This window comes from Ambystoma mexicanum, chromosome 7q (assembly GCF_040938575.1).
Source record: "Ambystoma mexicanum isolate Mex_15411 chromosome 7q, UKY_AmexF1_1, whole genome shotgun sequence".
NCBI classification, from domain to species: Eukaryota; Metazoa; Chordata; class Amphibia; order Caudata; family Ambystomatidae; genus Ambystoma; species Ambystoma mexicanum.
This window is the reverse complement of record NC_090941.1, coordinates 518293807-518308801: the sequence shown is the minus strand read 5'-3', so window position 1 is coordinate 518308801 and position 14995 is coordinate 518293807. Positions and strand designations below refer to the sequence as shown.

Here is a 14995-nt window from a genome sequence, read left to right as displayed (position 1 = left end):
TTTTTGAAACACAACCGCGTTGTGTTTCTGCCTGTCGTGGCTATCACTTGGAGTCTCCTGGGCTGGCCCTGGGGAGCCCGGGAGACTCAAAATGAAAGCCAAGGCAAGCAGAAACACAACACGGTTGCGTTTCAAAATGCTGCGGTGTTTCTCACTACGGCGGCTTTCGCATGGAGTCTCCTGGGCTCCCCCAACCCTGAGGGAGTCCAGGAGACTCCAAGCGAAAGCCACCACACTGAGAAATATGTTGTTGTATTTGTAAATACCACAGTATTACAAATATAACGTTGTTATTCTGTCTGCAGCAGCTTTCGCTTGGAGTCTCCTGGGCTCCCTCAGGGTTTTCCAACCACGACAATCACAAATACAACAACGTTGTATTTGTAATTGCTGCGCCTCTGCTTTTTGCCTTCATTTTACGTTTTCTGTGCTTCCCTGGGCTTGGGGAGCACCGAAAACATAAAATGAAAGTGAAGGCAGCCTCCTCAGCTCTGCTCTGGCTGCAGTAAGCAAAAGCTCCCAGTAGGGGGCTTTTGCTGCTTGTTTAGTGCCGCCAGGGCAGCGCTGAGGAGGCTGCCTGAAATGGCAAAATGGATGCTCCCTTGTAAACGCTTTGAGCTTTGTTTGCGCAAAGTGTTTACATAGGAACTTTCATTCAAAATATGTTTAAAGTAGGTTTTAGACTATTGCCCATATTTAGCCAATAATACTTTTGAGCGCACTATTCCTTTAACGAGACAGTCAAGATATAAAAAATACAAAAATCAGCCAAAAGAGATATGTGGTGCAATACCCAAGCTTACGGATTACAAAGCGTATGCATCAACCACTAACCAAAGCAGTCTCTCACAATGAACAGCATTTGCCATTTTACAGGTTATCTGTGCAAAGGAAGCCACCACAATCTGTAAACAATGAAGACATTTGGACAACTTACCATTGGCACAACAGCAGATCGGGTTTTACATAGAAACCCACCAGAGGAGATAGTTACCTTGCTGAATGATTGGAAATGACTGGGAACGCCACTGGAGTGTGCCCTTTTCCTTTGGGGCGGGAGGGGAGGTGTGGTGCGGTGGCACAGTGAGTTGCTGAAAAGTAGTAGCCTGTGAATTGTGCTTCGCTTTAAAATGGACTTGCAGAGGGTGGGGTGAGGGAAAGCTTCCGAATGCCCTTTCCAAATCTACACCTGGTGAAGTGACTCTGGCTGGAGCAGAGGACACACAATCTGCATTTGTGAAACTGTGCTTCAGGAGTGCCGAATGCTTTCCGTGTGAAAAACAGTCACGTGCTGGGGTGCGGCGCTTTACGCTTGACCTGCGGTGGCAAACTGGTGAGTTCCTTCTCAAAAGTGCAAAAGAGTTACTGTGTGCATTGTCCCACGAGGCTCTGTTCCTGGTAAACCTAATGTCGTGCTGTGCTTTACACCCAATTTGTGAAGTGAAATCAGCAGTGCCGAAGTGAGTGTGGTGAACTGGCGAGTTCCGTGGCAGAGACGAAGAGTTACTTGGCGAGTTATCCCACGATACAGTGTTTCTTGTGAACGGTCTATCACTTGGTGTTCTACAGACACGTTGGATGCAGTGCGCACCGCTGCCCAAGTCCTCGTTCAACTCTACATCAATATTGTCCTCCCAGTGGCCCATGACTCCGTCCTGCAGGCTGGTCACTGGAGAGGCATTCTCAGAAGAAATCGAACGGGGTGATTTGAAACCTTCCGATGTGTTCAAAACAGACATTAGAAGATCTTTGATCGCTGTTGCGCTGTTGGGGTAGGAGCCACAACTCCCAGGGAGTCCGATCACAGCTGGCCTCGATACCACGTCTACTGAGTGAAGGAGGACAAACAGTTAGCGCACAGGAAGATGTCCACATTACCTGCTGAATCACAGGGGTACAAGCAAAACCAGCCACAACTTGGGCAATCCAAAAAACAAACATTGTTACAAAATCAGAACTTCCACTTTTGCGAACCAGAAATCCATCATTAATTAGCAGTAAGCACAACAGCATATTTAGAAAACGCGGGACCACATTTAGGGTGTATAAAGTAGAAACCTCAGACAGACCAATTATCTGATGAAGACTCAAAGGAGCCTGGATTTGATCAAGCTTGAGGACACAGTGTCTGCCTTCCAATGCGCAATACAGGATGTTGAGCAAGCACAGTACTACAGAAAAATGTAGTGAAAAGAAAATAATAAAGGGAGGGGCTGTCTTGCTAATAGAAGGCAGGGCGATACGCCTTTCGTACAAGCTTGAGGTAGGTCACACGATTGCATTTCTAGGGTGAGGCTTACAGATTCCATCATAGTCATTTTGAAAGCTTGCAGGATAAAACGTTTTTTTTTTGCTTCATAAGAGAATGTTACGGGAGAGGAAGCACAAAATTCAAAGCAAATAGTTGAAGCAAATGTATTTAGTGGTTACTCATTTCCTCACAAGCGAAGTGTCTTCAAGTGGTGTATGATGGCAGATGCATGCGGGTCTGCGGCCAGTTTCCCCATGCATGGAGAAGAGGTTAAATACATGGTCTACATTCTAAGCAGTGACCCAGAAGTGGTAAAATGGCTAAACTCTAAATCAATCTCTTGCTTTAATGCAAGGCTACATTCAATATGCTCTTAGGATCAGTGTAAAGGTTACAATCAACTTTCTTCTAGATTCAATATCTGGCTATGTTCTACATTCTTCCATAGATTCCAAGCTTAGCTAACATTCTTCATTATGTCTAGGTTCGTTGTCCATGCTAGATCGTACAATTCGCTTAGATTCCATAAAGGACTTTTCTGCGTTGACCTAATTCAGTGCAATGGTTGCATTCAGAGTTCACCTGGAAGAAATATAACGGCTGCATTCCGCAAGGATCTGTGATGCAGTGATGGCTACTTTACATTGGTATCTAGAACCAATACATTGGCTGTATTCATTCGTCAAGGTTTGAACCTGGCTGCATTCTGCAATCCATAAAGACCTAGGAATAAGTGATGGCTACTTTGCATAGGTACCTAGAAGCAATTGATGTATTCTTTATCCACCTATGTTTGTGCTTGGCTGCATTCTGCAATCATATAGTGTTGGTACACTGGTTGCTCCATGGGTCCAATTAACTTTAAAGAAGGCAGTGTATAACGAGGGTAAGGGGGTTGGGTCTTATCTGCCCGTTGCGATCTTTTGGTTTTGATGCATGGGTGGGTCATCCCACGGGAGAATGGGCAAGCTGTGGATGGGAGTTGCCCCCGACAACTTCCCCCTTCTCCCCGTTGGTCACACGGGCAGGACCGTCCTGGTTGAGCCATTGATTGCAAGTGCTCTCTGGTCACGAGACTCGACTCGGGGAAAGAACGGCAGGGGGTAAATTAGGTTGCAGGATGGAAACGCCATGTTTTTAGGGCCTTCCTGAAGGCGAGGGGGATGTTGAAGAGGAAAGAGCTCCAGATTGTGGGTGCTTGAACAGAGAAAGATGCTCCTCCTAGTCTGGTGAAATTGAATAGGGGCGGGGGGGGGGACCACCGGGCGGTGTGCATAGCCAGATCAGAGGATTTTGTTGGGTTGGGAGTGAGTTTGTTGGAGGAATTCAGGGCATTTCTAGTGGAGGGCACTGTGGGCGATGCACCTGGCTCTGAAATTGGCCCTTCGACTGATGGGAGCCAGTGGAGCACCCAGAGTACAGGGGATATGTGTTCTCTTGGGAAGGGGACAAAAAGAGCCTTGCTGCAGAGTTTTGGATCCGTTGGCGCTTTTTGAGCTGGGATGCAGGGGTGCCTAGGTAGAGGAAGTTGGCATAATCTAGTAGAGAGAGTACCATGGCCAGGATTGCAGAGATAGGGGGAAGATTAGCCGGAGGATACAGAGATGATCGTGGCAAGATCTGGAGAAAGCATTTATGTGGAGAGAGAGAGTAAGGTCCGAACAAGGGTGTATGTTATTTACTGGGTTGCATGCTGCAGAAGGGGGTTGGGGTGGGGGTGTGGGAGGGGAAGAGTGTAGGGGGAGAAGAGTCTAAGGGAGTAGCTAGGGGTGGGTTGGAGGAGGGCTGTCTTGCCACAACTCAGGGTTTCGGTATTGCTGGATGGAGGTGGTGGCTGGCCGGCATACAGTGGCAGATATCCGTGACGCAGGAGCCAAGGTCTGGTTGTGGGGAGGCTGGGGATTTGGGAATCTTGAAAATGATCAGAGTGTGGTTGGCGTAGTTGTAGAAGGTAAGGTTGTGGGAGCAGATGACCGTGGGCAGGGAGCTTAGGTACAGGTTGAAGGGGAGCGGGATGCTCCCTGAGGGGACCCCCCTCCCCTCCCCCCCCACCGAGATACAGGGTGGGATGGGGAGGGGGGCGGGAGGATGTTGATTTGCGAGTGTTTAGAGAGGAAGGAGTCCCTGATGCCTAGGGAGTGGAGCCAGTCTGTGAGGAGAATGCTGCAGAGAAGTCAAGGAGAACGAGGGCTGCACATCCTTCGGAATATGCGGTTCTTTTCATGTCATCCCATAGAGAGATAGAGGGTTACATGAAGCGGTCTGAAACCAGATTGGACAGGGTGGAGGAGGCCGTGGGATTCTGTGTAACGGGAGAGTTGGGAGTATGCTGTGCGTTCTAAGTTTGGCAATGAAGCGGTTCTTGGAGATTGGGCGGTAGTTAAATGGGAGGAGTGGGTCATGGGTGGGCTTTTGAGTAAAGTTGCGACATGAGACGTTTTGAAAGCTGCTGGGAAAACGCCTGATTTTAGTGAAAAGATTATTGCTCTATTGATGCAGCCTGCGCAAATGGAGAGGATGTATTTTTAGCAGGGAAGGGGGGCTGGGGTCTCCAGTGATCCCGAGGGGCAGCTACTAGAGAAGTTTCAGGAATTCTGGCTGGGAGATGGAGATAGAGCACAAGAGAGTGCGGGACAGGAGGGGTGCAAGAGGGTGAACGGGGGGGAAATGTTGCTAATCTAGTGCGGATGGTGAGGTTTTCCGGTGGCAAAGTTATAAAGGTGGTCTGACGGGTCATTGCAGAGTGATTAGGAGCGAGGGGTGAACGGGGAAGAGCAGGGGGGGGCATTGAATTCCGCTATGATCTTGTGGATTTCCCTGCTGGGGTTGGGTGTGTTGGGAGATTCAGGTACCGTAGAAAGATCTTTTAGCTTTCCTTAGTTCAGCCCTGTAGGCCTTGATCTGCCTGGGTAGGTTGGCGTTGTCAAGGGTGGACGGATGAGTTCGCCATTTACATTCCAGGCGGTAGTTGAGAGATTTGAGGGTGTGAACCACTTGGAGGAGGGCCTGCTTTAGGGAGTGGAGCGGGGTGGGGGTGGGGGGTAGGTCTGACGTTAAATAACAGTACTTTTCAAAGTGGTGTGAAAAGCATGGCAAGATATACTGAACTTAAAATAAAATGTGATCTGTATTACACGTCGCATTATTTTGTATTAACATTCACAAGTCGACTGACAATATTAGGAACATGGCACAGTGATGCAATCCTGGTCTTTCATTTATAACTCCAATAAATACCCTGCATTTTGTCGAATTCTTATGAATGTCACAGCACTACCTAGTTCTGGGCTATAGCATTTTTGTGCAAGTCCTTTGCCCGAACCCGGCAGTCTCCAAATTAATTTAAAAAGGTCTTCGCAATTCAGGGGAATTCACTTTTTCTCGATTGTCAGTTCACTTTCAGGAAAACTATTGGTGCTGCATGGTCTTCTGCTTTGCTCAGCCTCAGGCCAATGAAGAAGCCTTGCTGTTGCCCGAGCTCTGGTAACACACAGATGGGTTGGCCAGTTCCATGGTCTTGTGACTGATGTGGGCAGAGATTAAAACATTTCGATTATTCAGTTCACACGGTCTGCCACTGTAGGAAGCGCAGATACCAGTAGGGGCAGTCCTGGTAGTGACAGGTATGAGGCTCAGAGAAGAGAGCAGCTGGACTACAGCTGGCTGATCGAAAGTGGTAACGCTTTGTGAAGGCAATTCCATATCCAATAAGAAAGGCACACACCAGTAAATGTACACAATGTTGTGCTCCCTCCGCCTTGTGGAGAGGCCCCACCACCTGGGCCATGCAATGAATTGAGCCTGCTGTTGCCTGTTGCCCGCACTCCTGCGTGGCCGTGTCGGGCTACCACCGATAATGGCATGAGTTTCTGGACTGCAGCACAGTCCCCTACTTCACAATTAAATCGCAGTTTAAGCTTTTTGCATTTCATAATGTGGCAGATGAAATTCAACCTTGTTTTTTCTCATTAAATACTGGTATTGGACATCTGTATTACAACTGCTGGTTTGAAAACTTTCCTTAAAACGACAAACTAACCCTAGACACCCTTGGATTAAGGCTAAAGCAATACATTCTTGGCTCTTCTGCGTGTAAAAAAAAAAACGCGTTTGAACTGTGCTGTATAGCGTACATTGCAGGAGTCCCATTCCACCAGGATATTTAAAATCATCCCAACCCCAAATGCAGCAGGGAAGCTCATGCCCTTTGCTTTGAAGTTAATGGCTGCAAGAGTAGATATGCGTTCGGACAGTTTTAAAGTCCACACAAGCTGGTTTATAAAACTATACCTTAGGCAACACAGTAAACTCCAACTCTTAGTATAGACCTATACTACTTATTTTCGTAGCGTGGACAGAACAGTCAGGCTTATCTTAGGAGAGAGAGGGGGCTGCAGGAAGGTACAAAGAACTTTTAGCATTCACATGGTCCAAAGAATCCACAAGTCCAACAAAAAGTGCTGGGGGTCTCGCATGTGAAGGTGATTTGGCATATAAGTGAAATTCTACCTTAACACCCATGTCCCCCACCCTGGAGCAGGTTGGTCTCACAGATGGGAGTTTTTAGTGGCACAGCATGGTTTCTGCGGCTACTTCCTCTTAGATCTGGGTTTACTGGTGTTAGAGGTTGCCCTACTAACAGTAGGATTTTTAATGGATCCCCTGTAGAGGATCCAATAGTCTTGAGTAAATAAACCCCGACTTACTTAGTTCCCCAATCTGGTACAATGCCAGTAAAACCAACAGTCCCCCTAGGACCTATACACACACACACCTTACTTTCCTTTCGCCCATCTAAGATTTTTTAGAAATTCACTCACCCAGGTGGTCCATTGGACACCATCCATTTTCTCATGTTCCCTTAACAGGTTTAGACATCTAGTTACGAGTAGATTTCTCACCTTTCTATAGCCTCACTTTGTAGTCAATCTTGGGAAGCCGGTAGTTGCTCACTCTCAATCCGACCAAGCCTTTTACAAGTACGGTCAAATGTTTTCAGCCATAAAACAATCCTTCAAGTCATACTGACTCACCAACTCTTGGATCCAGGAAGCTTTGGACAAAGAACACCCTGAAAATAAGTAAGAGTCCGCAAACCTTTTTTCCATAGACATCTCATACTTCCTTTCCATTTATCCGAGTTTCAAGTTAAAATCCATTAGAAGTTTCCTTTGGTTAAGTTCCTTGGATATTTCAGGAGCCATGGCAGAGGGGAACGGAACGTAGGAATGTTAGAAGGAGAGGGTGGTGAGCTTTCATCCTCCTCATAGGAATCTTCATAATTATTGTCATACAAGTTTTGACTGGTGCCTAAAACCTAATCATCCTCCCTCATCAATATATTTAGAAGGAGACCAGTTTTGTGGAGAACACTTTGCTTTCCCACACCCTTTGTATAATTTACAGCTTACTTCCTTTACAGGCGAGGCCATACTCCATGCACAATCTTATCAATCTTTCTATTGCCACATTAAGGAAGGCCTCAGGTTTAAAGTAGCCCGTGGTTTTAGTTGCGATTAATTTCAAGTACACTCGCTTGGCTAAACCAACCTTTCCAGCACCCCCACGGCAAGGGCAGAGGGCAGGAGCCCTCCCCCCCCGCAGAAGCCACATCTCAGACACCACCGCTGCCTACGAGCTACGAATGCACAAGGTGCAGGGCTCGCCTGACCTTGTCCTTTCATTGTGCCTGACCTGGGCATGCCGGGCGCATTACGGCGCCATAACGAGGCTGAGCCTCGCTAACCGCGGCAATATCTGAATTGTACATCCGCCGGCAGGCGGATACGCCGGCGCATCCGAAGGCCATACAAAGGCCCTGTTTTGCGCCCTATTCGGCGCTTCGGAGGCGCGGCGTGGCCTACCCCCTTGTCCCTCCCTCCCGAAGATATCCTGCAAGGAACCCTGCCTTCTGCAAGGACGGACCCACACAACCACGGTAAGCCCGAGGGCTCTTTTCCGGCACCTCTAGCTGGAACCCAGAAAACTGCACGCTTTAGACTTATTTGGCACTCTCTAACAAAGGCCCCTATGCAACCCCTGTTATACTTCTGTAGTTGGGCTGTTTAACCCCTTCCCTCTACCTTGCAGCTCTATTGCACAAGGTTAACCTGACATCAGACCTCACCTGATTTGTGACTCAATTCGTGTTGTGCCTTATGGTCGCCAATAGACTACAATTGACCTGTGCCTCAATCTGTGCTGTGCCCTATGGTTGCCATTAGACTTTACCTGATTTGTGCCTCAATTTGTGTTGTGCCTTATGGTCGCCAATAGACTACAGTTGACCTTTGCCTTAATCTGTGCTGCTGCAGATAGTACTTCACCTGACTTGTGCCCCTGCCCTATGGTTGTCATTAGGTATAACACTGCCCTAGCCACTTTATATACTTCAATGTGCTTCTAGTCGCCCTGACACACTTAGGTGACACACTACCTAGCTAGCCTTCTACACTTGCCTATTTTGCCACCGCTTTGCCCACATAGAACCTAGCCTGGTTCTCGCCTAGATCACCTAACTGCCAATATACAGGTCTCTTTACAGACTGCTCAGACCTCTCTGGCACCGAACCACCAGCTACACGCCCTTGCATGCAACCTAGTCCACGCCCTTAGTTTGAACCTGGACTTGCCCACCCTCTCATCCCTGTCCACTACCAGAATGAAAATCACCCATTACCAATCTCTACACATTGCCCTGAGCCTCCTTACCACCATGGCATTTGCAACCGCGGACTCACACCCTGCTAAAGACAGAAACATGAGACTGAGGGCAAGACTGTCCTGTCTTCATGAACCATCTTCCTACCACAATCACAGAGGATATATCGATCTAGCAAACAAACGTTCGCAATACCCCAAACCTACCACCCCTCGCCCTGTTCCTAGATCTACTAACCAGCCACCGTCACAAAGAGTTGCCCCCACTAAAAATAAACAACCCCCCTCGACTCAACCAACTAGTACCTTATCAATAATTGGATCTCTCATTAATGCAAGATCCATGGTCGCACATGCTACTGAGATCTCGGACACCCTAACTAATGAAAACTTAGACCTATTAGTCATAACCGAAACATGGCTCCATGACGCGGCTGGCCCTGCCATCATGCTAGCTATACCAGACGGCTACCAACTACTAAGAGTCGATAGACCTAACACTAAAGGTGGCGGCCTAGCCATCATTCATAAAGCTACCTTACCTATCAAACTAGCTACTACCCTGATATTCTCATCTTGTGAACTCCTTACTGCCAAATTGCACCTCTCTTGCAACCGGACTCTCACCTTGCATGTTATCTACAGACCTCCTGGACCATTGGGAACCTTTGAAGACGACATAACCAGTATCATAACCAACAATACTAAAGACCATGCTCAAATACTATTACTGGGAGACTTTAACCTGGGCTTTAATGACAGCAACGACAAACATGCCCTATCTGTCGCCTCACTCCTGAATGACTACGCCCTATCTCAAAAAGTCTCCTCTCCTACTCATGCCAAAGGTAGAACCCTAGACTGGGTTGCTGATCGGAACTGTAACATCAGTATTACCAACATAATACCACAATCCTGGACTGACCACCACTTAATTGTATTCAATGCCTCACTAGACCTTATCCGGCCCAAACCTATACTCATGGCCCCGCCACTTCCCACCAGAAGTAAAAAAGACATCACATCAGAACAACTCCTACCCCACCTTCTCCCTACTCTCAATAACTTAGACAACATCACAGACCCTACGTTGCTTGTAGAAGCTTATAACAGCTCTATGATCAAGGCACTTGACTCGATTGCCCCTACCAAGCTGCGCAAAAGCAAACAACTCTGTCACCTTAACAACTGGTTCACGCCATACCTGAAAGACCTTAGAATCCAAAAAAGAAAGTTGCAGTCTATCTGGCAACACTCGCCCACTGAGGAGAACAAAACCAAATTAGCCACCCTCGCCAAACAGTATAAAAAGGAAATTATAAGCACTAAAAGAAACACCTTCAATGACAGAATCTCCAAAGCCAAATCAGACACTAAGGAGCTATTTTCCATCCTCCGTGAAATGGAAACGCCCATAACCCCACCTGACAACATTCCTAAAAACAAGCCCTGGTGCACTAATATACAAAATGCCCTGGCGGGTAAAATCAGCCTGCTCCAATCTAAAATTGCTAACAAAAAAGCTTCCTTGCTCCTGCCTACAGAACCCATATTGCAACCTCAGCTCCTCCCAAACCAATCTAACACCCCTCACCCATTTAGCTTCAGAAAAATATCCATATTGGAGACAGAAAAAAATCATACTATCTCTAAAACCCTCCAACTGTAAAGGTGACAACTGTCCGGCCCAAATTATAAAAGATGCAGCTCGAGACCTAGCACCCTTCATTTCGAAACTTATTAATGCATCCTTTAAGTCTAATCTAGTACCTAACAACCTCAAACAATCCTGGGTGCTTCCCTTGCTAAAAAAACAAACACTTGACCCTGCTATACCAACTAACTACAGACCCATCACTACTGTCCCTTTCTTACTTAAAATTATAGACAGAGTAGCATACCTGCAAATCCAGGACTACTTAGAAACTAACAATTTACTAGGATCACGGCAATCTGGCTTCCGTCCCCTTCATGGCACTGAAACAGCCTTGATTGACCTCAAGACCCAAATTGACGAGTTGAAGGACAATGGTAAAACCGCGATGCTACTCCTCCTTGACCTATCTGCGGCCTTCGACTTGGTAGATCATGCAGTCTTATGCAATCACCTAAGCTCAGCTGCTCATTTCTCAAGTGATGCCATAACCTGGGTACAATCCTTCCTTGCAAACCGGACAATGAGAGTCTTCTCCCCCTCAGCAGCCGCTGATCCCATACAAGTTTCATGCGGTGTCCCCCAAGGATCATGTGTTTCTCCGACGATGTATAACATCTTTACTAAGCCCCTGTTTGATAAGCTGGAGAGACTGGGTGTTGTCTACACTAATTACGCAGATGACACTCAGATTCTAATCCCCCTTTCGGGTAACTTCTTGGAAGACACGGACTTAGTAAATAAGATATATCTCCTCATTCAGGCTTGGATGGCATCCCATGGCCTCTGCCTGAACGACGACAAGACCGAGCTACTGATCATTGGCTCAGCGTTGGCTATCAAAAAACCTGACCCTAACTATGCCTCATTTAACATCGACAATAACGTCATCAAAGTGATGCCTGCAGTCAAAACCCTCGGGGTTTATCTTGACTCAACGCTCACCTTCAAAAAACAAACGAACTCTCTAGCATCCTCCACGGCATATACTTGCAAATTGATCCGAGCATGTAGACCTTTTCTAACTGAGACTAGCTGCATCACATTAGCCAATGCTCTCATCATATCCAAGCTGGATTACTGCAATGCCCTCTATGCAGGCTCTAACAAGTATATCCTTGACAAACTACAAACTCTCCAAAATAACGCTATCAGAGTAGCTTTAAATATTCCTAACGGAGCCCACATCTCCACCTTTAGGAAAAATATCCATTGGCTAAAAATCAAAGACAGGATCACCCTCAAAATACTCTCCCTCACCTCCAAATGTCTTAACAACATTGCCCCCCCTTATCTGGCCAATAGAATCCACAGGAGAACCTCAAACCGTCCCACTAGACTGACCAACGCCTTCACCTTAGTGATGCCTAGATACAAAAAGAGTACAGCCGGCGGCTCTAGTTTCCCAATCATAGCTGCGCAAACTTGGAACAAACTCCCTTTGGATCTCAGAATGGACCAACCTTACTCTAGTTTCAGGCGAAAAGTCCTCACTTGGATCCATGCCAATGACACTTAGCTTGACCTTCCCCTCCCACATAGACACTAGACGTCTGCAACCAGCTGAATGACATCCGATCAACTAGACTGAACCGTAGTTCCGCATTTTTTCTTCCTTTCCTTCTGCTTTCCTTCTATACTTACCTTTGATCTATCGTGAACTGTATAAACTGCACTTTTCTTGATTTAACTGCGAACTGCATAAATTGTATTTCTCCTGTAACTAAGTTCTTAAGTAATCTTGTACTGTTTGCGCCCAGCTACCCCTTCGGGTTTGGTTCTGCGCTATACCAAATAAACAAACAAACAAAACAAAACAACCTTATTGATGGTTTCTCTGAACACACCTTATCCCAAGAATCAAAGTAATTGCACACTACACATCAACTACAATTCCACTGAAGGGTTTTCAAGATGTGCATCCCACCACATGCCAACAGCATTTGGACAGTTTTTCTAAAGCCCACACAAGGGGCTTTATAAAACGATACCATAGGCAATACATTAAACTCACTCTTAGTATAGACCTGGACAGAGCAGTCAGGCTCATCTTAGGAGGGAGAGAGCTGCAGGAAGGTACAAAGAATGCGTAGCATACATATGGTCCAGAAAACACCAATACACGGAGGGATTGTAAAAATAGAGGTTTATTTTATATACACAGGCAAAGAATTCTTCAGAAAGGCAAGTACTATTAGTGACCATAAACGCATTAGAAAAACCAACACTATGCGTATGGTAAGTGAACCAAAGCATAAACCACATTTAGAATGCCAGAATGCTATTCAAGGGGAGTAAATCCACATTAGTAGATTTTCAGAATTACAATTCAAGGCAAGCAGACCCTTTTGGTAGCACTCGATTACTTATTCAGTTCCTAAGGTTAGACCAACATTACTTTTCAGAATAGTCTAACACAATTCTAAGGTAAGCAATAATTTATGAATTAATAAGAGAGGCAGTATCCACTTCATGGATAACTAAAAACTCAGTATTACACATTTCGAATGGCAGTAAGATAATCAAGGTTATTAAAACCCTACTGGTATTAAACCCGTAGACTTATTCTATTTTAGGAATATGTAGGCACACCAATGTACTTTTTAGAAGAGTGGAACACAATTCAAATACAAGTAAATAACTTTGTATACTTTTCAGAGAGGCAGTAAACAACTCACAGGTAAATTACCAAGTGTCACAAAGTTATTACTTATTCTCTTTCAGGAATACATAGTTACATCACCAACAGTAAGTACTTTGCAACACTTGTTAGAACTTCTCTGCAGAGGCCTATCCTTTCAAAGTCCTTCCCTATTCTAGGGCATGAGTGTTCTCATAGGCAGAAAGGGGACCCTGGTGGTCCAGGAGACACCTGTAGGAACGCAGGACCATAGGAAAGTCATAGCTCTAGAGGAGGACGTTTCAGACTTTAGAGTTTGTGAAAGTGTTCAGGGTCTTTGTAGAAGGTTCCCTATATGCGTTCCAGCATTAGGCCTGGGCGAACAGTACAGGCGAACTCCCAAATACACGAATCACCACCATAGCCAAGACTAAATATTACCCTAAGCCACACAGTACCTCAGCAGTGAAGAAGGGCTTGTGGACAAAAGCTTTCATGATGCAGCAGCACAGGGCCCAGTCTCTGGATTCTTGATCGTGGTGGCAAAAGACAGGACTACGGATAGGAACTTGCAGCAGCAGTCGACAGACAAGGCCCCCAACAAAGGATTCGTCAGTGCTTCTTGTGGCTCCGATTTTGCACCCTTTTCAAGGTAGCAGATGAAGGACGGTCATCGCTGATCGGATTTGCCTCGCTATCTAGGTCCAGCATTCCAGTGAGGAGACTTCAAGGAGGAAGGCCGAGCAGAGTGCACCGTTACAGCGACATTCGTTTCACAGCACTCAGGCTCGAGGTCCCAGGGTATTGTCGGTTTGCAGCTCAGCAAGGTTACAGCTCATCGTGGGATGGCTTGAAATGCAGGTCTCAAGCCAGATTGGTCCCACCAGTCTACGGCCAGAGAAGTCATCTTCGGACTCCTCCATTGCATCAAAGAAGGGGGTCAGCACATGCAGTGGTTACACAGCAGGCATCTTCCGTCGCTGGAAGTAGCTAAAGCAGTCTTCTCTTCATCAGATTAATCTCCAGTGGTCGACTTGTCTTCAACTTCCAGATCCAGGCCAGATATACAGGAACCCACACACATTCTCTGCAAACTCTCCCAGCAGTTTACATAAAGGGGCAGGTGGTTGTCAAAGCAGGACAGCTCCCCCCCCCCCCCGCACCCACCCCCTCCAACAGTGGGGACTGGATTCTCTCAGACACACCAGAAGATAAAAGGTGAGCAGAGTTTTGCACTCCTCCCTCACTTCCTGCCTTCACAGACAACTCTGGAGCCTTGGAGGCTACACAAAGGTTACCCGCTGAAGACAAAGTACAACCAGAACCTCCGTACATCCAGGAAGGCAGAAGGACCAAGAAAGGACAAGCACACTAAAATGGTGAAAAAAGAAGCCACCATTGTATGGTGACCCTTCTGTGCATTGTAGAGGCTGTAATGAAAGCCTGCAAATAAAAATAATATTTTTTATTTTAAAGAAAAATAAATAAATCACAAAGTATGTCCACTGCCACCAGCCATCACAGTAATAGCGTCTCTGTAACAGAAACGCTACAGACGCTGTGAGAAAGGGGATAGATACAGGGTAAGCCCCCCCCCCCCCCCCTGCGCTGGTCTCACAATAAAAAAAAAAAAAATAGGTATTAAAACTCTATATCCTTGAGAACATGTGTTTTGCAAGGTAAGTCAAGAGAAAATAAAAAGGGAAGTCCAAGGGGTACCCCAGCAACAGTGCACAGAACGTGCTGTGCTGCAATAATAAAATGTAGATGCCCAAAGAGCTATAGAGATTATAGAATCAAAAATAAACCA

General features: G+C 46.3%; 1 protein-coding gene across 3 annotated transcripts in view; it reads right to left on the bottom strand.

The window, feature by feature from the left end:
• The window catches only part of RUBCNL (rubicon like autophagy enhancer), a 166299-nt gene that overhangs the window by 86254 nt on the left and 65050 nt on the right, over window positions 1-14995 (bottom strand). For 2 of the 3 annotated variants that reach the window (XM_069639061.1, XM_069639059.1), the window contains exon 3: window positions 995-1828. In XM_069639061.1, the coding sequence (XP_069495162.1) occupies window positions 995-1828 (834 nt within the window). The remainder of the gene's footprint in view (window positions 1-994; window positions 1829-14995) is intronic. The other variant, XM_069639060.1, reaches the window with a different exon arrangement.